At 44.0% G+C, this 26838-nt stretch overlaps 1 protein-coding gene across 1 annotated transcript in view; it reads right to left on the reverse strand.

Moving 5' to 3' along the window:
- Positions 1–26838, reverse strand: part of GALNTL6 (polypeptide N-acetylgalactosaminyltransferase like 6) — a 1169120-nt gene that overhangs the window by 20775 nt on the left and 1121507 nt on the right. The window contains exons 10-11 of the mRNA XM_057724757.1: positions 9582–9698; positions 723–872 (exon numbers count right to left, since the gene is read on the reverse strand). Coding sequence (XP_057580740.1) covers positions 723–872; positions 9582–9698 — 267 coding nt within the window. The remainder of the gene's footprint in view (positions 1–722; positions 873–9581; positions 9699–26838) is intronic.

The following is a 26838-nucleotide window of genomic DNA, read 5'->3' on the forward strand; positions in this document are numbered from 1 at the left end:
AAAGACAACGTAATGAAAATATTTTAAACTAATTGCTCTTTATTTTATCAACTCAATAAAATATGCTTTTATTTTTAGTTTTGAACTATTTTTTCTATCATTAAATGTTACCCTTGTAATTGTATAAACTTTCAAATTCCCCAAATAAGTTCTGCTTTGCTATACTTGGGCAGGATTTTGGCCAAATTAAAAATGGGTCTTTCTATATAAGAGTTGCAACAATCAGACCCACATGAATATATTAGTATTGGTGTAAATGTAATTGTCTTAACCCAGACAGCACCCAAGCGAATGAGCCTGAGATGAATAATAAATAGATGTGTTAATCCATGTGTGTGTGTGTGTGTGTGTGTGTGAATTGGTGGTGTGAAAAACTATACATGCACATATTTGTTTGCAGGGCAGGTGCCCCCCGCATTTGGGAGCCATCTGGGTAAAGACCAGGCTCTTCCCATGTAGGGCTAGCGTCCTGTCCCAAAGCCATTTGCAGTCATAACTGACTGTGCTGGGTGTGCACGTGGCCAGCAAAGCCAAAGCAACGCGCCTTCCAACACTCTCTGTCTTTCCCCTCATCTTTGCTGTGGTCTCCAAATGCATGAACCAAACGGCCAGGTAAGAATTTACATCAAAACAATGTGTTCAAAACAGAACAAACCTTTGCGTTAGAAAACCTTAAGCAGGGCAGTTGGAGAGCCCCTGCCCACAGGAAGGCAGGCCCTTACCTTCCGATGTCCCCAGAGCTGGTTTCCCTTCATGCCGTGACAGTCATACAGAGTGACCGGGCTGCTGTGGGAGATGGCGTCGAAGCAGAACTTTCGGGTGTGCAGGGGCTCGCCAGGCCGAATATCTTCTCTCCAGCCAAAGGTGAACAGCTAATAAGGCGGCAAGAGCAGAAAAAGCTACCATGAGTTTAATTCGGAGAGATTCGAAACCAGGGGTAAGCACGTCTTTTAGCAACGAAGAACTGCTTCGTGGTTTACAAGAAAAGAACTATGTCTCAGCATAATAGAGGCACTGAAAAAGGCATGTGTGCTACAGCTCCGCAGCAGCACCAGCAGCACCTTTGGCCCAGGGTGGTCAAAGAAGCAAATGAAGAGTTTCCAGTTAGATAGATAGATGATAGATAGATAGATATAAATAGATAGATAGATGATAGATGGATAGATAGGTAGATAGATAGAGAGTAGATGGATGGATGGATAGAAAAAAAAAGAAAAAGAAGATAGATGAGAGAGAGAGAACAGAGACAGAGGGAGACAGAGGGACAGAGGGAGGGAAGAAATTTTTAATGATGCTCTTTAGATTCTCCGTTTAGATAAAAAAAAAATAGTGGCTTAAGTGCTGCACAGTTAGCCTAAATGAACAGATTAACTGAGAAAGACCAGGAGCAGGGTTGAGCTGGATGGATGCCAGCAACTTGAAAATTTTGATTTCAATGAAAGCTGAGCTTGATGAAGTAAAGAACAGGCAAATTGATTTCCTGGGGTTGGTGAGAGTGATCCCGCCGGCAGTGCAGGGTTTTGGACTGTGGCTCCCAGACACAGTTCACACACACACACACACACACACACACACACACACCCTTGCTCCCAACTGAATGGAAGTTTCATGAAATGCTGTTTATCCTCATTGCTTTTAATAGACTCTGATATTCCACCCAACCTTTTCCTGTCCTGGTCTATTCTATTCTATTCTATTCTATTCTATTCTATTCTATTCTATTCTATTCTATTCTATTCTAAATTTTCTTCTTTTAAAAATGCTACTTAAATTGACTTTATAATGTATTAAATTAAAAAAACACTTGTAAGGAAAGAGTACTTTCTTGAGTTTGAGCCGGACAACCATTTGAGGGGTTCAGTAGGAGAAATCCTTAAGTAAGTGGGAGAATGGATTAGGTCAGCCCTCGGATTTCTTCCAATTCTAACATCTCAATGTCAGGAGACTGAATGAAAGAACAAGCACAGTGCTGAGCTGTATGCAGACAATACACGTGGCTCTGAGCAGGCCCTCAGGTTATCCCAGTTTTGGGGTCCTTCCTGGGTAAGAAAATGCAGAGAATCTGGCAAAACTCCAGGGATGGCTAGCTAAAACAGTTAAATGGTGGGGAAACCGCAGAAAACTTGAAAAAGCTGGGTTAAGTGGTCTGAAGACAATCAGAAAGAACGGATCTAAATCAAACATTATGAAGCCTCCTTTCTGAGTCATAGCGAGAGATTATATTCTGTTTCCCTGGGAAATAGGACAAAATAGGATGTTTTAAATAGAGGAAGGGGATTTACTTCAGGCATTTGAAGTAAACCCATGAAGAGGAATTGTGTGGTCTCTTTACCTAGCATCGTTGTTGTTTGAGTATGATTGTGGACTGAGGCATTTTTAGATTCATTCAAACCCTATGCAGCAAATCATTTCTTAAGGAACAGCATCTGTTCAGCTATTTCGGAGTTTGATCACTCCCCTCAAATCAGGACCCTTGGCTTTTGAGATGCTGTCCTCCTGTGTGATCCTAAGCTTGGTCCTGCCTGTGTCCCATTTCTGTTCATCTCTTCTGTGTAGATGCAGGGCAGGGGTCCTCAGACCCTGTCCCGGCACCTTTCCTCACACACACTTGCTACAGTTCTCGCCATCACGGGGATAACTCATCATCTGTGTTATGTCCAACTCTGTGCAGGATTTCCCGCCTGCATGTCCCATGGACACCTCAAAGTCAACACATCCCCAATTAATTGATTTCCTTCCCTCCTAAGCCTGTTTCTGGTCCTGTGTTTTGTTTTAGCTGGTGGTCACATCATCTCAACCCAGGTCACAGCATCTCAGCCCCGGAGTCTTTTGTCTTTACCTCCTTGGTCTCCCTCATCCTCTACATCTACTCAATCACTAAGTCCCACCATTTTTGTCTTCTAAATATTGTGGGAAGTGGTCCCTTCCCCTCTGTCTCCACCATCTTTGCCCTTAGTATTTCTTGTCGGGACTCTTGAAATAACCTTTTAATTGATTTCTCTCCCACCTTCCTCTTTTGGTTCCTTCACATCTGTTTCTTTTTTTTTTTTTTTAATTCAAGAATAGTTGATTTACAATGTGTAATTTCAGGTGTACAGCACAGTGATTTAGTTATACATATATCTATTCTTTTACAGATTCTTTTCCCCTATAGGTTATTACAAAATATTGAATATAGGCCCTTCTTGGTTATCTATTTTATATATGGTAGTGTGTATATGTTAATCCCAAACTCCTAATTTTTCCCTTACCTCTCATTTCCCCTTTGGTAACCATAAGTTTTTCTCCTATGTCTGTGGGCCTATTTCTGTTTTGTACATAAGTTCATTCATATCATGTTTTTTTTAGATTCCACATATTTGCCTTTGTCTGACTTACTTCACTTAGTATGATAATCTCTAGGTCCATCCATGTTGCTGCAAATGGCATTATCTCATTCTTTTTTATGGCTAATACTCCATTGTATATATGCACCACTTCTTCTTTATCTGTTTCTCTGTTGATGGACATTTAGGTTACTCTCATGTCTTGGCTATCATAAATAGTGCTGCGGTGAACACTGGGATGCATGTACCTTTTCAAATTAGAGTTTGAAATACCCATTTGACCATGTTCTCTCTTAACCTGAAATCTCACCATACTTTCACATAACCCTTAGAGAGTGAAGTTCAAACTCTTTAACACATAAGGAACTTTCCACTATCTGACTTTTGCCATGTTTTCCAGCTGCATCCTTTCCCCTTTATTTTATGTTCTAGCAACAGTAAAAACATTTGTAAGTTGCTAAGAGAGTAAATCTTAAAAGTTCTCATCACAAGAAAAAAAAATCTGTAACTATGTTTGGTGACAAATGTTAACTAGACTTATTGGGGGATCATTTCACAATAGATAGAAATATCAAGTCAATATTGTATAACTGAAACTAATATAATATTATATGTTGATTATACCTCAATTGCAAAAAAACCCTGTAGGACTTCCTAGGTGGTGCAATGGTTAAGAATCCGCCTGCCAATGCAGGGGACACACGTTCGAGCCCTGCTCTGGGAAGATCCCACATGCTGTGGAGCAACTAAGTCCCTGTGCCACAACTATTGAGCCCATGTGCCGCAACTGCTGAAGCCCACATGCCTAGAGGCCACACTCCACAAGAGAAGCCACCACAATGAGGGAACCCATGCACCACAATGAAGAGCAGCTCCCCCCCTCTCTGCAACTAGAGAAAGCCTTGTGCGTGGCAACAAAGACCCAATGCAGCCACTAAATAAATAAATAAATAAATTTATAAAAAACAACCCTGTAGTTCCCTGCACTAATCAGGTGGTACGTACTTCCCCTTCTGTGACTTTGTTCATGCGGATCCCTTTGGTTGGAAGGCCCACATTTATCAGCCAACCTGTAAGGTTAAGTTCAGGTGTCCACTCGCTAAGAAGCCTTCTCCTTTAACCCCTCCCGTGCTCCTTCCCATCCCCCACCTTATTTCTCCATGATCACACGTTTAGGTTTCTGTATCCCTCACTAGACGGTGAGACCCTTAATGGCAGGAACCATATCTTCTTCGTCTTTGTGTTTCCAGCACCCATAAGAATTCATGACATTCAATTAATGTCCAGTAAAATTCCTACTGAATAAGTAAAAACTTACCCTCATTATATTAACAGAAAGTGCACTGGGATAACTGTCAAGAGGAACTAATTAATTAGCCTTTTCAGTTTCTCAAATGAATTTGTGTTGTTTGTGTCTAATTACAACAATCCCAACAATAACTAATTTTTTTGGGCTTTCAATTACAGTGATGCGAGGCTCAGTTACCTATTGTTAGAATATAAATTTCCTGGCCTATAACGCTGTCATTGAGTAAACCTTTATGTTATTTAAATACGACAACTCCTAGGAACTATAAGCAGTGCAACCAGGGCAGGAACTGGTGGTCTTGATTGGTTTATCCATTTTCTACTTTGTCTCTTTTCCTCTTTTTGGTTTTTATACGCGTAGAAGCCAGAGCTGAAAGGCTGTGTCACCATTACCCAGCTGGGGACAGCTGGCCTGCAGAAGTGCAAGGGCTGGCCACCAGCACACTTCAGGACTCCAGGCTTGTATGCTTCCATAGACAGTCTTTTCTTACTTTTTTACTTTCTTACTATTTGCTTTTCTTACTTTTCTTTAAACAGATCAGTTAAGTCCAAAAGAATACCTGAGTGAAAGCAAACGGACACATTCGTCTCTTGGCTGACTTCTTCACCTACTGTCACAAATACATCTCAGGGCACCCTTGGGTGACTTTTAGTTCTTGTTTCCAGATTTGTTATTAGGGGGGGCAGTAATCATTCTCAGCTGTGCAGACTCATTAGTAGTCTTGCCATCACCCGGTGCTTACATTCCTGAGTCCTGGGAGACGCGTCCTCGGATTATATCAACCTTATTCTTCTGCACATGCCATTAGCTAAGATTTTTCTCTCTCGTGTCTTTGGAGTGCTCTCTCCTGCCATGTAGCTTATCCTAATGGTCACATGGAACCAATCAGGCACTGAGAATCTCATTCCTTAGGCCCACCTGCCTGCGTGCAATCACATCAAAGCAGAAACAAGCAGACAGGAGGCACGTGTTTGATGGTTTGCAAACCCTTGGGCTGTTCCTTGCTGACAAGAAGTATTCAGATTTTATTCAGGTTCCCTGAACAATAGCTTCTGATTTTTTTTCAACCTCAGATTCCTCACTCTTGGAGTAAATCGATGTTAATTTCTCTACTTTCCTCTTTGAAGTGAGATTTCAAAACAGATTCGGAATGATACGTATGTCATATTTCTTGGTGTGTGTAAATTGCTTGAGTCTGTATTGTGTTATGGGAACCAGCTCACAAGCCTTGCTGCTGCATGTAAAGTTATCTTAATCTTGATACCTGACTTGAGAAGATGGGAACTATTTTTCTCTCTGTGGGTAGTTAGATTTTATGTCATTGGCGTGTGGTTGGCAAAGGTCTGAGACTCTGCATGTTTCTCCTTGCGGTTTGTACCATTAGCATCCTGGTCCTGAGGCTGACACTGCGTCTCCATCACTGTCCTGTACCACGTGCACTGAGCCGCTTCCCTCTCTGCACATCTTCCTCCAGTTCTGGGCAGGGTAGCGCTGCTTGCATCCTCAGCAGGATGGAAACTCCACTGCAGGTCGCCTCCTAGCATGAGGTCAGGGTTGCCGCCTGCACCGAAGACTCCCCACACCCCGCCTTTCCGTCAGACTTCTAACGGCAGATGCGGAGTGTTCTTTCCAGACTTCACAGTCCTATGAGGGCCTTTTTTTCTTTTCTTTCTTGCTCCTTAAAGGAATCTGAGAGCCAGCCCATGGAGCTGCAGTGATGCTTCTAGAGGGCTGGAAAGTGAAACACATGCTCCCTTCCTGCAAGGAAGCCTCAGTCACCCCCCTCTTCTGTGACAAAAGCTGTTTTCCTACCACTTGCTTCCACAGACTCGCCTTTACTCCCCAATGGAACTATTTTGTTTATTCATTTGTGTCATTTTTGTCATTAAAAAAGAACATTATTCCAACTCTAATAAGTGCTCCTTTTGTGTTCTTTGAATCAAAAGCAGGGCCTATAATTTTCCTGTCCTGATATACTTTTCTTCTCTGGGAATTTTAATCTAAATATATAAGAATGAGTCCTAATTCTTAGAAGCCATTGAGTAATATATTGAATAAAGTGAACAGTTAATTACCGGAAGACAAAGCAGCTTATGATGTTTGAACCTCAACGTCAATATACGGTGATATGTATTTCAAATATGATTGAAATGATTTTCACCTCCTGTCAACCTTGTTTGATTTCCCTGTTTTCAGAGTCTCTAGAAGCTGGAAATCTCTTTAAAGAGCTGTATTAACTGGTCCTTTGTTCCTCTTAGTTGACTGCTTGTCTAGTGCTGCCCTCTAGTGATTATTTCTTGAATTACGTGCCATAGATTTTTGCAGTTTAGCCTGGGGTGTGGGGGGACCGAACCAAAAAATTTTAAATGTATGCAATATAGCTGGTTTTACTTATATTTACTTTCAGCCATCAAATAAAAATCTGCAGTCCAGACCATATTTTGTTCTAGCACATTCCAGGGGACGGAGATGTTAAACTGATTCAGGCATTCATGTGTGCAGCCTTCGTATCAACCAGCTGGACAGGTGTGTCTCCTGGTTGGGCTGAATAGAGATGGCAGAGTGAAATTTAACCCAACAGGTACAGATTCTCCTTATGGCATTCTCCTTTTTCTTTAAAAAAAAAATATCCTTTTCTACTCTAGATGCCAGCCTTACTGATAGGCCTCTGAAGCCTACTCTCTTGCTCCCAGGCTGCAGTCAGAAGTGCTTCATTGCAGGAAACAGGCAGACACTGTCCACCTCCTGGTCACACCCCCGTGGTTCTTATAGGAAGAGATGGGGGATGGAGGATGCAGTCAGCTTCTGCTGATAGTCCACGCCCACGCGTGGCACTCGAGCTGCAGGGCCTTCTTTAAAACCCATCTGATGCGTGTCCACACGTGCAGGGTGTACTTGAGTGAAGGATGCATAGTATTTGATGTTCGGCAGCTGCTTTGGACAGTGGGGGATTTCTAGTTTGGTGTTGGTATAAAGTGATCTGGATCTGCAGGGAGGGTTGTGAGAAGGAAGAAGAGAAAGTATATTTGCTCTGTACCTCCTACCTGTGCAAGACGCGGAGACATCACAGACGTCATGGATTCTCGTAATAACCCTGCTTGTGAGGTGGATGTTATTGTTCCTATTTAAAGGTGGAGAATCTATGGCCTCGAAAGATGCAGCAATGTCATAAGGACACATTAAACTGGCTGGATTCTAGGTTGGCCTGACCGAAGGCCCACGATCCTTCTAGAACACCACGAGGACAAGGACCGGGCTCCTGGCTAGGGAGGGGCAGGGTTGGTTTAGGGACTGATTGAGTTGATTCTGGGCTGTGCTGTGGGCTTGGTCTGCTGCTCCTGTTTTCCTGAATTGGCTGCTCTGCGCTGTAGCTCAGGTTAGAGGCGGGGCAGGAAGGGGGGATGCTCGGTGGGGGGGGGGGGGGGGGCAGAGGGAGGAGCCGCCGTGTCAAGTCTCCGCACACCCGAAAAACTCTTGAAGATCCCAGCCTGGGCGAGGGGGTCTTTACTAACTTAATGTACAAGACGGACACTGAAGTAAGAGTTGGAGGAAAGAACAAATGCCTTACTGGAAACAGCTTGTCTACTCTTGGGTTTCATGAGAGAAGCATTATAAACAATTCTGGGAAACAGAAGGCACAAGCTGGACATACGATCTTGAACTTGGGATGCATCCTTTTGTAGCGGGGTGTGTGGTCTGGGGGTAAGGGGCTTTAACTGTATCTGTACATTTTTTTCCTCTAAAAATTATGGCAACAGCTGTAGACACTCATTCAATCTGTGTGATGAATACACCAGGGTGTACTATAATATTTTTTATAGTTTCCTATTTGAAATATTTTATAATTTAAAATCAAAATAATGAAAACAGGCAGACATAATTCCACCCACTCTCTTTCCTGTTTTACAGGTGACACAGTGTGAGCAAAGCCCCTTGCAAGGATTGTCACGTTTCAAAGACGGTCAGGAATGACACCTCACTTAATAAACTGGGTTGCTCTCAATCAAGCAAAAGCAGTAAACAGTCTTAAAGCCTCCCATGAAATCCTCCTGGGGTGTTACTGCCTCCAAGTGATCCTTTGTGTGTAGGATTACAAACTGCCTCTACGACAAGAGGTGTGCGTATAAAGTATTCTTTTCAGTAAACAGCCAGAGGGGGAGAACAAGATTAGAGAAAGTCACAGAAACTTATAGAATAGGTGTTTCACAATGTTGTGCTAGCGTCTACTGTACAGCGAAGTGGAGTTTCCTGTGCTGTACAGCAGGTTCTCATTAGTTATCTATTTTGTACATGTTAGTGTATGTACATCGATCCCAATCTCTCAATTCAGCCCACCCTGCCTTCCCCCCTTGGCATCTATATGTTTGTTCTCTACATCCGTGTCTCCACTTCTGCACTGCAAACCGGTCCATCTGTACCATTTTTACCTCAATAAAAAAATATAAAATAAATAAATAAAAACGTTAACTGGAGCATAACCTATAAAAATATCAAATCACTATGCTGTACCCCTAAAACTAATATGATATTGTAAGTCAACTATACTTCAATTTAAAAAAAGAAAAAAACAACAAACGAAAAAACCCCTTACAGACTAACCAAGAGTCTTTCAGTAAAACCATGAAATTTGCTTGGGAGAGTTAGGTAGCACTTTACAAGCTTTCATGGTTTGAACACGACCGTTCTGGGAAAGGAAATAGAAGACTAGGGTCCCAATCAATGTTTCTACCTTCCTTCCTATTCTTTAAAGCACAAATTTTACACATGATCTCAGCTGATGATCATGACGGCTCTGAAAAGAAATGGGAACAAAGAAGTGATTCCCTTGACTGCAGAGCTGGGTGGTGACCTGTCAGGGCCTCACCCAGGTCCCACCTAGAGGTCTGTTCTCACAGCGTCCCCCCCGCCTGCCTCAGCCCCCGGCCCCCCACCCCCCAATGACGTACCTGCTCATGAGACCACGTTCTCTCAGAACCATCCTTGACACAGACGTCCAGCCTCAGCTCGGTCCCCGTGGCTCCGTGCTTGCTGTCCACACAGAGGTCTGCTGCCACGTTTCGAAGCTGTGAAAAGAAGACAGGATGAGGATGAGCCTGTTTTTCATCGTACCCCTGGCTCCTGACGATCCTGGTAGAGATTCGGTAGGTTTTGCGATTTTTTTTTTTTTGATTACATGATGATTGAATGATGCCTTAAATTTAATATGCAATTTATGGAGAGAAATCAGAAGATTAACTATAACAGGGACCAGTGTACGTGTAAAGGAACATGAGAAGGTCGAACAGCAAAACCTCAGCAAGGCACTGTGTGAAGCTGCGACCCAGGGACACGGACGTGGAGTTCATGACTTCTGTAAGATGGGAGATTTTCCTTTTTCAGGTAGTTCTTGAACTTGGAACTGGTCATCTTTCTGCTTCAAAGCATCTTCTCCCATCACCACCTTAGCTGGGAGAGCTCCAGTATGAGGCATGTGGTGTAGGTAAAAGGTGTGGGGAAGAGAGAGATCGCTGTGCAGGGTGTGGCCATCTGATGCCTCCGGTGGCCTGGGATGGTCCTGGTCTGCACCTGTCCTTCTGGTGGTTTACTGTTTCTCCTGGACGATAAATTAAATGCCCTCCTAGACTGTTAGCAAAACAGGAAAGATAGTACTATCAGTACAATCCTCTACTGGATGAAGATTCTCTACATCATGTCTGGAGTTTGAAAAGTTGCAGAATGAGGAAAAAAAAGCACTGATAATTCTTAGCAAGTATTATGTTAACATGGATGTAAAGAACTGAGTAGTGGGGGTGGGAAAAGAGTGAAAAGTATCAACAGCAGAAACAGCAACAGAAAAAGTCTGGATGCAGACACGTCCCCATGCTAAATTTTCCTGCGTGAAGATTCCACCCATCATCTGTTGGCATAAGAACCACATCCTGTAGCAGAGTCGGGCAGTGTTTGTAGTTTGTTACTGAGGTGTGTCTGCTTAGACAAGCTCAAGGATCTCAATCCTTTTCATGCCTTTATAGAGTCCTGGATTATAATAATCCCTTTAGGTGCTGCTAAGAATGGAAAGAAGAACAGGAGGTACTCAAGTGATGATTGTAGTCACAGTTCTTTTGCCCAGAATGAGTAGATAAGGATTCTCTCCAGGACGGAAGGATGCCTGAACAGGGTCTGATCCTCCTGGGATAGGACAGTGAGGCAGAGAGGAGGTTGTTATGTAATGTACTGGGTAGGCATCACGAACGGAGTACATGATGCTGGGATGGGGTGTGGTGGAGAGATGGGCTGTTTCATTTCCACTTCCTTTAGGAGCAGAGGTTGGTATAGTGTCATTCAGGAGGGAATCAATATGGGGGATACCAGTTCCCTTATTTAGGGAATTTGGCAACAGCTGGGGTTCATCTTCTGTTACTGGACCACTACTCTCGGGCTGTCTGTCCCGGATGACAGGGGATGTGAAATAATGAAAGACACAGGGTGACTGTTCTGAACCTAGTTTGGCCTATGGACCTCCCTGAGAATCCAAGGAGAGCTATGGACACTCTTGCAAAAACAAAGGAACAAACTGTAAGTGGACACACACAAGCACTTTTCTATTCACTTTTCTGGACACAATAGACCCCACATTTGAACCTGAATGAGGGAAAATGCCTGCCACCCCCCTGCGCCCCCTCCCCCCGGAAATGAATTGCCTCCCGCCTCTTAGTCTTGTGGGAGATCCTGAAGGACAGGGGTTGAACTTGGCCGTGTCAGCGAGCACCCCAGTCACTCCCACTTCCTTCATCTTTTCTCCACCTCCTCAATCAAGCACCAGGGAGGAATTTTACTGTGGAATTGGGGGAGCCACACTTAAAATATGCCTTTTGTGGACTCAATTCCCAGGTGTGTGATCGAGTTTATTTGGTGAAACAGAAGCACCCCAAGGGTCAGAGGTCTGAGCTTGCATGCTCTCTGGAGGCTAGTATCCATCAGCACCCATCTGATCTCCCCTGAGGCCAGGGTGTCGGTTTCTAAAGCTGCTCCATCTGAGGGCTGCTGGACAGAGCTCTCTCTTTTTTCTTGGTCACTGAACTCACAGACTCACCATTCTTAGAGAACCAGTGTCAATTGATGCCAAAGGCACCTTCAGGGTGCTCTTATTTCCTCTCCTGAGTTCAGGAGCTCTGATCCATGTGGAGGGCAAAGCAGCTGCTCCTTATGGTCACAGGGCTGCAGAGGGACCAGCTGCATGGGCTCTGCTCCTGGAAGAGGATGACTCAGGGAAAAAAGAATGTGGACCAGCCAGGGATGCTGGGCAGTGTATCTGCCAGCCCTGCCTGTGGATCTGCACCAAAGCTATCCAAGGACCTCGTTCTTTTTCTAAATGCTGTGAGCGTGAAAATGCTCTGGCAGGGGTAGAGGAAACCATTTGCTAAACTCTTGAATGTTCTAAATTCTCACGCAAATGGCATCTGTGTAGACAATGGGATAAATGGCTTTGGAAACCAAATTTCAGGTTTCAAAGGCATAATTGTCCACATCTGTGTAAATTTCAGCCCATCATTGCGCCAGAGAAGAGATGCAGAGAGTTCAGTGCAGGACAAGGCGGCACCTGGACTCAAGACTCATCATGCCAGCCTCACCTGCTACTCTCTTTACCCCCACCTCTTCAGCCCAAATGTACATCCCAACCTTGACTCACAGACCCAGCTCCATCATAGTAAACAGGTGAGTAAAATCTCAACAGAACCGACCCTAATACTTGCTTATCCATTTGAATAAAGTTTTCTTTTCTAAAAAAAAGTAGACAAAAAAAAAAAATAAAAACCCCACAAATGGGGGCTTCCTAGGTGGCGCAGTGGTTGAGAATCCGCCTGCCAATGCAGGGGACACGGGTTCCCTCCCTGCTCCAGGAAGATCCCACACGCCGCGGAGCAACTAAGCCTGTGTGCCACAACTATTGAGCCTGCGCTTTAAAGCCCGTGAGCCACAACTATTGAGCCCATGTGCTGCAACTACTGAAGCCCACGCGCCTAGAGCCCGTGCTCTGTAACAAGAGAAGCCACGGCAATGAGGAGCCTGCGCAACACAACGAAGAGCAGCCCCCACTCACCGCAACTGAAGAAAGCCCGCGCGCAGCAAAAAAGACCCAACACAGCCAATAAAATAAATAAATTAAAAAAATAATAAAGTTATAAAAAAAACCACAAATGATTTGGACCTTTTCACTGAGGGCTCTGTATCTGCGGCTGAAGGAAAAGCAGTTCACACGCATTATACACACCCAAGTCTAGGACAGGGACACCAAATACATCAACGCAGAACAGGGCATTTTCCTGCTCTGTTCCTCTGATGTCCAGGGTCAGGACTTGGCAGCACTAAAAAGATGTCAAGGAATCCGAGAGACACAGAGCAGGATTAGAAAGGGAGGTGCTGCTTGACTAGAAACGGGTGGGAAGCCGGAGAAAAATGGGGCAAAAGGGACTCACGGCGTATGACAGGATTACAGAGATAATCTCCTGTTGGATGAGGATTAGGAAAAGGTCTGGCGGAGAGTGAAGGATTTCTTAGGTCTGCAAGAGAAGTCAGGTGTCAGCTGGCACCTTGGCTTTTCCTCCCCGACACGGGAGGTTTTATAACACAGGCTCAGGAGAAGGGGCATGTGGAATGCATGTCGAGGTGGCTGGCAGGTGTGGGACAGAAATTCAGTTGTTTGTCAAAAACTCACCTCAGCTCAAGGAACATGAGAGCATGGTTTGCTATCCTCCCCTACCCCCCCGCCCCATAGACTTGGGGTTTTTAAAGGAAGGACTAGTGGGTTCATGATTCATTCAACAAAGGTTAAGTGCCTCGTATGTCCCAGGCAATATGCTAGATACTTGGTATACAGTGGAAAATTAAAAAATGGATTTGTGGGTGAAATGGTGAAGGGGGTCAAAAGGTATGGACTTCCAGGGGACGTCCCTGGAGGTCCAGTGGTTAAGACTCCAAGTTTCCGATGCAGGGGTGCGGGTTTGGTCCCTGGTCAGGTAACTAAGATCCCACATGCTGTGCGGTGCGGCCAAGAAAAAAAAAAGGTACAGACTTCCAGTTATAAAATAAATAAGCCCTACGGATGTGATGTACAGCACAGTCACGACACACACACACACACACACACTCTGTTGTGTGTTTGAAAGTTGCTAAGACAGTAGATCTTAAATGCTCTCATCACCAGAAAATTAGTCACTCTGTGGTGACAGATGTTAACTAGACTTATTATGATCATTTTGTAACATGTGCAAATACCAAATCATTATGTGAACACCTGAAAGTAATATGGTATGGGTCAATTATACCTCAGTTTAGAAATTTTGTAAAAATAAAGTTGAATTCAACCAAAAAAAAAAAAATCCTTCCCTTCCTTTGAAAGCAAGTCTGGTCCCTTGTAATCCAAAAAGTCCTGACACATCAGGACCAGTGAGTCCTGAGGCTCCCTCTGGCCTGGTGTCCTCACTGGGTGGGGCATGTTTGGGGGAGATGAAGACCCCGGGTGGGGTCAGGGTTCTCGTGACCGTGAAGGCAGCTGCAGAGACGTCCATCATTTTATTGATGGGCTCCGAAAACCGTTGCTTAGTGATTCTCATTCCTAGGGACAACATTTCTTCAAATCCCATGGTTCTGTGGGGGATAGTTTATTTTTTCATTCTTGGAAAACTGTGACCGTTTTGGTCCCCACAGCATGCCGCGGCAAAGGAGGACTTTGCAAGCACTTCAGCTGCCAATATACCTGATGGGGCCAATTTTCTTTTAGGGTCTTGCAGCTGTGATTGAATTTGACTAGTAAAGTGGGGAAAGGATTTCTCTTCTGAGAGCTCATAAAAGTTTTTTTTTTTGAATTCACCTTTTATTAAAGCATAATTGACATATAAAGTTAGATATTTAAAGTATACACTGTGGTGAGTTAATATACCTATAATTTGTGTAGGGATTTCCTCGTTTCGTTAGGTAACACAGCCATCACCTCACATGTTTATCTTTTTTTTAGTTCTCCTTGCTCAGCTAGTTTCAGTTACACAATTCGGGGCTGTGAACCACAGCCAGCATGTTTTACATCAGATCCTCAGACCTTGTTCGTCCTATTCCTGCCTCGAACGTGCGCTGCACTCTACCCACAGCCAGGCCCAGCACGTGTTACAAGGGACCCACCAGCGTTCAACAATGACTTCTCTTTGAATCGCTGCCACCTGACTCACACGGCTGACCTTCCTACGTCCTTGCTCTGCCCCGGCTGGTGATTGTTTTAACCTCGCGATGAGAACATCTCCGCGGTGACAGCTCACCCAAGGGGAGGGGAGGGGCGTGCTGGTTTCCCTGGTAACCAGTGAGCCCACCTGACCTCAGTCCCCCTATAACTGGTAACCTCCCCTTCTCCCCACCCCCGGGAGTGAAGGCTGTGGTCCCTTCCTGCCCGCCACGTCCACCACACGCGGCGGGAGTCGCCAGGACCCTGCTTCAGGCCTGGAAGTTTCCCCATCCATTAACCTCTGATGTCTCTGTCGCCGACCCCGGGCTCTTCCTTCTCTCTGAAAGCTGGGCAAGTACAGGCCTTGGAGGCCTGCAGGGTGCAGCCCAACAATTGGCGCAGCAGCCAGGAGACCAGGGAAACTCCCATGAGCGCCGAGATGCTGGGAAATGAGGATGGAGAATGAAAAGTTGCGGGGGCCGTCTGCGGACACGTGGGGCCTGAAAGTTTCGGGTGTCACCCCGGGGTGGCTACCCACTAGTATTGGGGTCCGGTGGTGGCTGTCCTTGATGAATGCGGGCCCCCCGAGGCAGTACAGAGAATTCCTAGACACCCCTAAGGCTGTTGTGGAGATACTGGCCACAGCTGTGGGCTGGCTGTTGCCTTTTGTATTAGGAAAGCCCACGGAGGCTGAGCTATGAGCCGAGGCCAAGGTTCCCCTGGATGCTGGTTCCTGTTCCTCTGAAAGCGAGGCACGTGCATGTGAGTGAACGATACGGGTTATTCTCTATACCTGTTATTTGTTTAAACTGAATTGGCTGTATAGAAATGAACAAATCCCTGAAAATGGCCAAAATGGGAAGCTTTTGGCGTTCTAAGGCTGGCTTTTTTGCTTACGCTGTTAGAGGAAGTTGGCTTTCTAGATGGAATTGGTATTTCTCTTCTTGTGCCTTTGAGATATTAATGATCTACCTGTTCTCAGGAACTTTAATTCCTGAGAGTGAAAGGGGGAAAAAAAAAGGGGGGCCTCTTAAACTAGCAGGAAAACTGTGAGATCTGTGTGTCTGTATGGATACATGCATATCTATGTGTACCTTATAAATACGAGGTGTCTCTGCCTCCAGATGGCATTGCCAAGAATGGTTTGTGGATGAGCTCTGTTTATTTGCTTAAAAGAAATTACACGCTTACATGAATTCTCAGAAATGAGATGAATTTCAGGTTCACATGATCCGGGAAATATTCAATACTGAATCGAGATCTGGTATTGAAGCTGCTGAAGCTTGTTGGTTTGATTAATATAGACGTCTTTAGAGTAATCAATGTAAAGTATAATACTTCTGTTGTGCCTAGGTTTACTAGAGGTCAAATAAGAGTAGAGGTTAAATAAGACCTCATTATATCGTTGCAAATTTGTCAGCAAGAAAAATAATTTGATATGATGATAGCTTAAGTAAAAGTAAATGTAAATTACCTATAGGTAAACTCTATAAGAATAATTATGTTTTGGGAATGTCTGTCTAAAATAGGCCCTCCAGATTTTGCTAACTTGAAACTAAACTAAGTTAAAGAGAATTCATTGACTATCTGGGTCATTTCAAATGGTATAAAATATTAGAAGATTAATTGATGGGCAGGTCTAAGTTTACCAGCCTTTGCTTTCTTAGGAGAGGAAGACTAAAGCATAAGTTACCCAATCAGGAAATGCTAGTATGACCAACAGTCACAATTACTTGCTTCTTGGTTTTTGGTTGGTTCAATTCCTTTGAATTATACCCAGAAGTGGGATTGCTGGATCATAGGAGTACCACATTTTTTTGAATACTGTAGCTTTGTGTTGAGTTTTGAAATCAGGAAGTGTGAGTGAGTCCTCCAACTTTGTTCTTCTTTTTCAAGATTGTTTTGGCTATTCAGGGTTCTTCAGATTCCATATGAATTTTAGAATGAGTTTTTCTGTTGTTGCAAAAAAAAAGCCCTTGAGGTTTGAAATGGATTGTGTTGAGTCTGTAGATTTCTTTGATTAGTGCTGCCATAGTATTTTTGGGTAGTATTAACAACATTGTCTTTTTTAAAAAATAAATTTATGTATTTAATTTGTTTATTGGCTGCTTTGGGTCTTCGTTGCTGCACATGGGCTTTCTCTAGTTGTGGTGAGTGGGGGCTACTCTTCATCATGGTATGCGGGCTCCTCATTGCAGTGGCTTCTCTTGTTGTGGAGCACAGGCTCTAAGTGCATGGGCTTCAGTAGTTGTGGCACAGAGGCTCAATAGTTGTGGCTCATGGGCTCTAGAGTGCAGGCTCAATAGTTGTGGCACACGGGCTTAGTTGCTCCGTGGCATGTGGGATCGTCCGAGAGCAGGTCTCGAACCCATGTCCCCTGCATTGGCAGGCAGATTCTTTTTTTTTTTTTTAAGAACTTTTATTGAGATACAGTTAACAGATAATAAACTGCATATATTTAGAGTGTACAATTTGGTATTTTTTTCTTATTAGTAAGGTATGTATGGCAATCCCAATCTCCCAATTCATTCCCCCCCCAACCCTTCCCGTGGCAGGAGGATTCTTAACCACTGCGCCACCTAGGAAGTCCCAACAATATTGTCTTCTAATCCATGAACATATGTTTAGATCTTTTAAAATTTCCTTCAGTAATGTTTGTATATGTGTTTTGCTTTGTTGGTTAAATTTATTTTTATATGTATTTATTTTTAGAAAGAAATGTATATAGCAGCATAGATTCTGGCATTAGGCTGCCTGGGTTTAGAGTCTGATGTCATCATTTACTAGCTGTGGGACTCTAGGCAACTTATGTAACTTCTTTTTGCCTCAGTTTACTCTTCTGTAAAATGATAATGATACATGATAAATTTGATATGATGATTAAATGAGATTATACGTCTAAGGTGCTTGCATTAGTGTGTGGTTCATACTAATTACTCCATAAATGTTAGCTTTATTATGGTACAAGCAGGAGCAGTATTGGGATGCATTGAAAAATGAGGCTGGTGGGGGCATAGATTGGTGTCATATTGGGAAGGTCTCAAATATCAAGATAAGCAATGTAGACCTGGTTTTGTTGGCAGAGAGAATTATTAGATGTTTTTGAGAAGAAAATCTTATTTTAGACAGACAATTCTGGTGTTAATGGGAAGTGCAGATGGAGAATTATACAATTGTAAGCATAGGCAGGTAATGAGAATCTGAACTCTGGTAAAGGCAGTGATAGAAATGTGTCTAAAGAATGTACTTATTTGAAGGGAGAGGTGTATTTTTTTAAATGACTTTATTTTCATTTATTTATTTATTTGGCTGCATTGGGTCTTTATTGCTGTGTGCAGGCTTTTCTCTGGTTGTGAGCAGGGGCTACTGTTCATTGTGGCATGTGGGCTTCTCACTGCGGTGGCATCTCTTGTTGCAGAGCACGGGCTCTAGGCATGAGGGCTTCAGTAGTTGTGGCTCACGGGCTCTGGAGCGCAGGCCCAGTAGCTGTGGCGCACGGGCTTAGCCGCTCTGCGGCATGTGGGATGTTCCCAGACCAGGGATCGAACCTGTGTCCCCTGCACTGTCAGGCGAATTCTTAACTACTGTGCCACCAGGGAAGTCCCTCAAAGGGAGAGGTGTATTGTGTAAATGTGTATATACAGACATATTTTTTCAGAGAGCACTTGCAGCTCTCTGTTTGCTTGTGGATAATGAAATGAAGATGTGCTGAGTTTCAGGTGTCTTGGTGACATGTGTACACAGACAGTCTGAGGTTTGGGAGGGGGTGGTCAGGGTAAGAAACTCAGATTTGGGAATTATCCATTCTGCCAACTATTAATACATTGCTTCCCAGCTCCACACCTATCCCTCTCTGCCTTGCTTTGTGGCTCTCAGGATGCACCCTGTGGACACGTTTCTTGTACCGCTTACAGCTGTAGGCTTTACTAATGGAGGCCGGCTCTTTCCTTCTTTCCTGTGCACAGTTTTTCCATGTATGTCAGCACGTGGGCACGTGGGGTGGGGCGGGGCGGGAGGAAGTGGCCTCCCCTGAGAGACCCTTGTGGCTTCGCAGCCAGTGCTGCCTCCGGCAAGTGTCCTCACCACCGGCTGGCGGTGCTGTTTGTAGCAGCCACACCAGGCACAGGAGGCTTGACCCTCCTCCTTGCTGGGGGAGGGCGTGGGGGGAGGAGGGGGGAGTGCGGGTGGGGGGTGGGGTCCCTCCTAAGCCTCTGAATTCCCGCCTTGCTCACGTGGCCTGAAGGCAGCTGCTTCTGTGCTCTTCAAAGTCCATTTTACCCCTGTTACTAATCAACGCTTGTCTCCATATGAAGATTTCCCTGTTCAAATTACGGGTGTGATTTGTGTCTCCTGACTGGACTCTGATGGAACTGCATGTGAGTAATAGTTGGAGTCGGAGGAGGATGTGATATCACACAGCAAAGAGGACGAGGAGGATTGAGGGAAGGGAGCGGTGAGTTGTCAGGAAGAAGATGGGAAAGTAAGAGGAGAACCAGAGAGAAGACAGAGAGCAGGGTTTCAAGAAGTGTGTGTGTGGGGGGGGGGGGGGGGGAGGGGTCAGCAGGGTCAAATTCCTTAGGAAGGTCAAGGTGGGGGAAGCCTGGGAAGGGCTGTTGGACTTGGCAGCAAGGAAGTCACTGGGGGCCTTTCCAAGGACAATTTCAATGTCCAAGGTCAGTGAAGGCAGAAGACCGATGGCCAAACGGACTGAGGAAAAGTGGGAGGTGAACGTCAGAGGCAACGAATGGAAGCTTCTCTTTCAGGAAGTGTGCCTTCGATGGGAATGAGGAAAAGCAGAATTAAAACGAAACAGCCTTTCTGGGATGGGGAGACTTGAGGATATAATTACATATGAGCCCTGCCCCAATTCATGTGAGACAGGTTAAAAAAAAATTGAGATGCTTTTAGAAATTAAAAAATAGCAGATGGGGGTGGGGAGGGATAAAATGGGAGTTTGGGATTAAAATATACACGCTTATATATAAAACAGATAAACAACAAGGACCTACTGTATAGCACAGAGAACTATACTTAGTAGCTTGTAGTAATCTATGATGGAAGAGAATCTGAAAAAGAATATATATGTGTATATATATATGAATCACTTTGTTGTGCACCTGAAACTAACACAACATTGTCAATCCAATATACTCCATAAAAGTTTTTTAAAAAACAGCATATAAATGCAAAACACTGAAAACGCTCGCATTATCCTTCCAGGACCTTCGCTGTGGAAGGTTCTGCCTTGTGGCCGTCACAACATTTCTGTTCGAGCGGATCATTCCACCCCTAATTGCTCCATGCTAGTGGCGTCCCGTGGCTGCTGGCAGGGACGACTCCTGCCTTTCCTGGAAATTAAGCCCACAGAGATTTTCTTCCTACTGTGCGCGCATTTTCCTCTTCTCAATTACCATAAACGTAATTGCTTTGGCAGCTCTCTTGCCCTGGGACCTACTGGAACCGCTCATTTCGGAAGCCTGGCTTACATTATGCAAGAAAACGATGCGCCCACAGCAGAAATATCACCATAGGGCCTGCAGATTTATGTGTTCTGCTCCAAATTGCCTATTTGTAAAACTATGTCCTGCCACTTGAAATGAAGGCTTGTGAGTATTGTTTGTAAAACATATCCGGTGTCAGAATAGAACTTTCAGATTAAGGATTAGCTGCCAAAAACAATTTGATCTGCACAAACAGATATGGAGGAAGATTTGTGTAAACAAGCCACTTCTTATTAGGGTAATGGTGAGCATCTTTCCCTGATAGAAGGAGAAGAAATGAGAGTACCTACTTCATCCTAAATTGGGAACTTTCACAACCATTACTTCACTTCGTCATCTGCACCACTGCCATGCTGTGATCCACTCCCGTTGGCAACAGAGGCTCCGGGAGCTCAAGTGGTTTGTCCAAGATTACATGACAGGTAGACGGCAAGCGGGATTTGCACCCATGTCTCTGAGCCCTGGGTCCAGGATCTGACACCATGTTACGGTAATGGATATAATTATTTCACCAGAACAGTGCAGTTTTGGGTGATAAGGCTTTGGCAAATGCTTTACTGAGCTCAAAGGGATACATGGAGATGAAGAAGGCGATGAATCCTTGGGTTTAGAAAAGAAGTGATTTTAGTCCAGACTTGGAGTCTGACTGAGGTAGAGAGGCTGAAGCAGGGTCAGAAATAAAACCACTTAAAAAAAAAGTCAGAGCAACATAAATATCTACTAATCATGAATAGGAAATTGCTTAAATACGTTGTAATAGAGGCACACAATGGAATACTTTGTAGCCATTACAAATAATGATGTCACATTGTAAATCAACTATACTTCAATTAAAAGCAAAAGCAAAAGCAAAAACAAAACAAAAAGACGTAAAACCACTTTTAACGATCAGGGAGCTTTGGTAAAGTGCTGGCAGCCCAGGGATGGAGAATTGACCAGTCGTCCAGGGCTGAAGGGGAACAGCTGCTTGCCCACAATGGCTAGACTCTGGCAGGGGGGTGTGGGGTGCTGGTATCAGAGATTGCATGGCGGGGGTGGGGTGATCACTTTCCAAAAAGGAAAATTAGAAAATGGCAGAAGAGTGGTAACTTTACCCTGACCTATACAGTCCGCTAGGAAATACCTCCTTCTGTGTCCAGTAGAGCCGGGAATATCCTTTGCAAACCAGAGAAGATGGAACAATTTTGATCTTTCGAACACACAGAAGATAACTTAGAACTCTTAGTGACTATGATTTTTTTTTTTTTAGTTTGGGTATTCTTCCTTTAGGTTTTGGTGTTGTAATTTCACAAAGTCAGGGAGGGCACTAGTTGAGTATACGTCCTCTTGGGAGTTCACTTCTGGCAAGAGAGCAACCGACTGGCTTGGCCCAGCAAAAGTTTCTGGAAGCTCAGGCGATGGTTATTCATGGTTTGGTGCGAGGCACACACGTGTTGTGGGACAAAAGCACATTGTATGTCAGAAACATGAAAGCAGACGTTTTTGGTACAGTGTAAGGAGTAGCTTAGGAGATGAACAGATGCACTCGTGCCCTGGTTTTCTCCCTGCAATTTAGGAAGCTCAGACGCGTCAATAAAAGCTGAACAGGAGGAGGGGAAATGAGACCTGAAGGAAAATTTTACAGGGAGAATTCAAGAGTATCTACAGGAAAATTTGCCAAAAGGAGATCTGAGAGTCAGGAGTTAACATGAGTTATTATGTGCAGGGAAGGGATCGACGGGAGGACCCCTTCCCACGCTGCTAACCGCACGGATGTGTGTCAAGGGGCTTACGGGCGGCGGTGCTGCTTTGAAGGCAGTGCCTTCCGGAGAAGCTGGCTTGTGTGCCGTGGAGGCAGCGTGGCCCCACCTCTGCTGAGATTGTGGGAAGCAACCCCAGGCTGGTTGTCACCACACCTCCTGCACCGTCGCTCGCAAAGCAGCACGGAGCCATCTCCCTGGACCCGGCCCCCTTGCACACCTCATCTTTTAACTAATACCTTGACATTTCCTAGTCCTGTCATTTCCCCCTGGAGTGCTATTCTATGAATACGAACACTCCTGCCAAGGCCACGGTTATCTATGAATTGCCAGGAAATCTCAGATTTGCTCCAGCTCCAGGGTAATCGTGCAAATCCACTTCCAACATTATCCTCAAGGATCCGAGGTCAATAGCCACAGGCATTGAAAGTAAAGCAACCTTTTAGTACTTGAGAAATGACTCACATGGGCACGGTGTCTCGATAAAATAATTCTTCCTTTTTGAATTCAGGTCAGATCATTGAAATGTGGGCAGGTTTAAAAGCTTATCTAATAGAGGGATATCCGTTAAGCTCTTGTGTAAAATTCGGGACCATTAATTAATGAAAATCTGCAATCAAAATCATAGGGTTGATGTTGAGAAAGATGTGCCCCTTTGACCTGGACAGGATTGCAGCAAAAGCCCTGAAACACATGGTCAACTGTGGGCTTTTAAAGTTCTCCTGAGAAGTAGGTTCTCTTGAACTCATTCTTGAGTTTAATAGCCATCCTTCTAAGGAAGGTCAGGAAATTGCCCTTATTTTCAAGTAAGATAATTCAGGGTCTAAGTTTTCTACTGTAAATTTCATCACTGTTAAACACACCACATTAAAAGAGGTGACTCGGGCCTCTAAGGGCAAAAAAAAGTGAAAACGGCAAATTGCATTTGGGATACTAACCAGTAGTGTCATACTTACAAAATATTTCATGGTATAACTACTGCCCTGAAATATTTCTTTGCGGGCCCTCAATTATGAAGCCATAACATTTCCATTTTGTAGAGGGCGAAACTGAGTGGTGATAAAAATTTTTCACTCTCCTTATTACCACCTGACACAAAATCAAACAGATGGGAAACAGAAATAGTGAGCTTTGGAGGGCTAGCCTTAAAATTCTGAGTCACACTGACTAGTATTCCACCCCTGTGTCCTGTATCAAGGGAAATTCGTGTAAAACTAGTAGGGAAAACTGTTTAATATTTCCTATGAAAAAGCAAATGTTCTCTCTCCAAATCAGTGACAGCAGAAATTCTACTCTGGGGCACCATCTTATGCAAAAGTTAGTGCAATAATCTCAGAACGCTTCAATGCTCTGGTCAGCTTTCTGAACGATAATCTCACATTTCCTTCTAATCTGAGCATTTTGCGTAATCTCCCTCCTTGCGAATTTCTTAACTGTGAATGTTGTTAATCACGACAGACTCAACGAGTGGATAGTTCTGAGAATGAGCTAGCTGGCGTTTGATGAGATTGTGAGTTATCCTCTCTGTGGGAGAGAGTGAGACTTTATCTCTCCCTGAAAATAGAGCAGAACAACAAAACACAGCAATGCAGAACAAAAAAGAGGTCTTAAAGCTTGCTGTCGTCTAGTGAGTCTGGGTCCACATACAACCTAACCAGCCGGTCCAGGCACGTTCAAGAGGAAGTTCAGTAGGCCCACCTAGTGTCAGGTGGCTTTGGGAGGCCAAGGTTTGCCTTCTGTTTCTTGCGGGATCCTACAGTGCTACCTCAAGCCAGTAAGCTGGTGGAGAAGATAGGCCTTAATCATCCCTGTAACTGAGCACCTGACGTAGTTTTTGGGGCGTGATGAATTCATCAGCTGGGCTGCCTTAACAAAATGCCACGCAAGGGGTGGCTTAAATAACAGGAATTTATTTCTCACAGTTCTGGGGGCTGCAAGTCTCAGATCCAGGTGTCAGCAGGTTTGGTTTCCTCCGAGGCCTCTCTTCTTGGCTTGAAGACAGCAGCCTGGGCACTGAGTCTTCACACGCCCTTTTCTCCCCTGCCTGGTGTCTTTTCTCTTCTTATGAGGACACCAGTCCTATGGGATTGGGCCCCGACCGTATGACCTTATTTAATGTTAATTACCTCCTCGAAGGCCCTATGTCCAAACAGTTATGTTTGTTGAAGGGTTAGGGCTTCAACTTATGCATTTGGGAGGCAGGGGACATAATTCCATCCATAACATATAGTATTTACTTAATAATTGCCTTTTTCTTTTTTAAAGATTTTTTTCTTAATGTAGACCATTTTTAAAGTGTTTGTTGAATTTGTTACAATATAGCTTCTGGTTTTTTTTTTTTTTTTGATTTTTAAAATTTTGCTTTTTTGGCCTCAAAGCATGTGGGATCTTAGCTCTCTGATCAGGGATCAAATCCTTACCCCCTGCATTCGAAGGTGAAGTCTTAACCACTGGACTGCCAGGGAAGTTACAATCACCCATTAAATAAAGGAAAAGGTTAACTATTTTTCTAGCCAGTTTATCTGCTGATGAACTAGAAGGGTCACAATGACAGCTATTATTATTCTGGCAGTTGATCGCAGGGTTTTACAAAGAGGCTTCACTAAACATTGAATCTTTCAAATGATTTCTAGGGAATTTATTGCTAGACCTTTTTTTTGGATGCATTGAATGTCCACTTCCTGTTACGACACACACACCAAGCCTATTTAGGAGATCACCGGAGTCACAGAGCCCCTTGTTTGCACTCATCTCTCCAATCCCTTCCCTGAATCCTGCCCCCTCTGCTCTTATTGCTGGAATTAGGTCACGGGCAAAGCTCCAGCAATGACTTTTTGAGCCACAGGTGGCCCTGAAGCTGAATGTGATGCTTGCCTGGTTTATATTTTGAGCCGGGTCTTAATCTTTTCATTTAAGGCTGTCAGTATCATTTTATGTAAGTGATTTTAAACTTTTTATGACATCTGATGAAAGTTATGGACTCTCCAGAAAAATGTACATATACACAAAGTATTCTTGCTTTACATCTCTGGTGGTCCATAAAGACTGTTCCACATGTATATTACATACACTTCTCCCCACCCCAACACATAGACACGTGGGAGCTTAGAATTTTGTTCTTTGGAATGCATGATCTGAAAATTTCCCTGTACCCATAAGCATTGCTAGGCAAGAAAATGGCTATAGTTTTTGCTTTTAAAAAGCAACTGAGAGCTGTCTCGTGTAAAAACATCTTGAACCTCTGCTTCTGTGTATGACTTAGGTACTGTATTTCCTCCTTTATCCATCTGTAATGCAAATCAGGGTTTCCACGGCAGTAAATAGTAATAGCCAATATTTCATTAAGAACATGCCGTGTTCCCCCTGTTAGGTGCTTTCCGTGGATTATTTCATTTAATTGTCACAACAGCTTTATGAGGTAGGCACTATTGTATTTCTATTTTGCAATGAGGAAACCAAGGTGTATTAGTTTCCTGTAGCTGCTGTAACAAATTACCATACACCTGGTGGCTTAAAACATTGAAATGTACTCTCTTACAGTTTTGGAGGCCAGAAGCCTATAATCAAGGTGTCGGCTGGGCTGTGCCCTCTCCGAAGGCTCTAGAGGAAATTTCATTCCTTGCTTCTTCGAGCTTCTGGTGGGTGCTGACATTCCTTAGCTTGTGGCTACTCATCCCATCTCTGCCTCTGTCTTTGTATGGCCTTCTCCCTTCCTCTCCTCTATGTGTCTCTTCTAAGGACACTTGCCATTGGATTTAGGGTCCACCTAGATAGTCCAGGATGATCTCATCTTGAGATCCTTAATTTAATTCCATCCACAAAGACCTTTTTTCCAAATAAAGTCACATTCACAGGCTCTAGGAATTAGAATATATGGACATATCTTTTTGCTGGCCATCATTCAACCTGTTACACGAGGCACAGATGGGTTATAGTAAGTCGGTGGTGGACCTGGGATTCCACCTCTTATGGAAGGGCCCTGAGAAGCCGTGAAAGCCCTACTCTCACTACTTGTAGACTTCAGCACCTCCCCTTGGCTTACTCTCAGTCTGAGGGACAGTTGTGCCATGTGCTGGTGGGCAACTCGCTGAGAGGTCATGGCCCAGTTTAGTAGCAGTCTCAGTTCTAGAGGAATTATGAAATTGACTCACACAAAGAAACAATAGAGCCAAATATTACTCCAGGGACAGAGTGCCGACCTCTAGTGTCCCTCCTCGCATACTAGGGTGAGGTGCTCCTCGTAGATGGTGCTGTGGGGACAGAAGAGACATGACTTAGGGGAGCCTGGGAAGTTTGCTGAGCTGTAGCTGGGACCTGCCTGGGGAGAAGGGCAGAGCTCCTGAGGAAATATTTGGCTAAAATATTATGCATGTTGAAAGGAATGAAAGAAAACATAAATAAATGTAAAGATATCCCATGTTCATAGATTGGAAGGCAGTATTGTTATCAATACTAGCTAAAGTGATCTACAGAGTCAGTGTAATCCCTATCAAAATCTCAATAATTTTTTCATTTTTTGCAAAAATGAAAAAAATCAATCCTTTAAGTTTATAAAATTTCAGGAGACCTTTAATAGCCAACACAATCTTGAAAAAGAACAAAATCAGAAGATGCACACTTCCTGATTTCAAACCTTACTATAATGCTACAGTAGTCAAAACAGCTAATACTGGCATAAAGACTGACATAGCCCAGAAAAATCCCTCCTATATATGGTCAAATAACTTCCCACAAAGGTGGCAAGATCATTTACTGGGGGAAAAGTGTCTTG

The sequence above is a fragment of the Hippopotamus amphibius genome, chromosome 2, assembly GCF_030028045.1.
Source record: "Hippopotamus amphibius kiboko isolate mHipAmp2 chromosome 2, mHipAmp2.hap2, whole genome shotgun sequence".
Classification (NCBI taxonomy): domain Eukaryota; kingdom Metazoa; phylum Chordata; class Mammalia; order Artiodactyla; family Hippopotamidae; genus Hippopotamus; species Hippopotamus amphibius.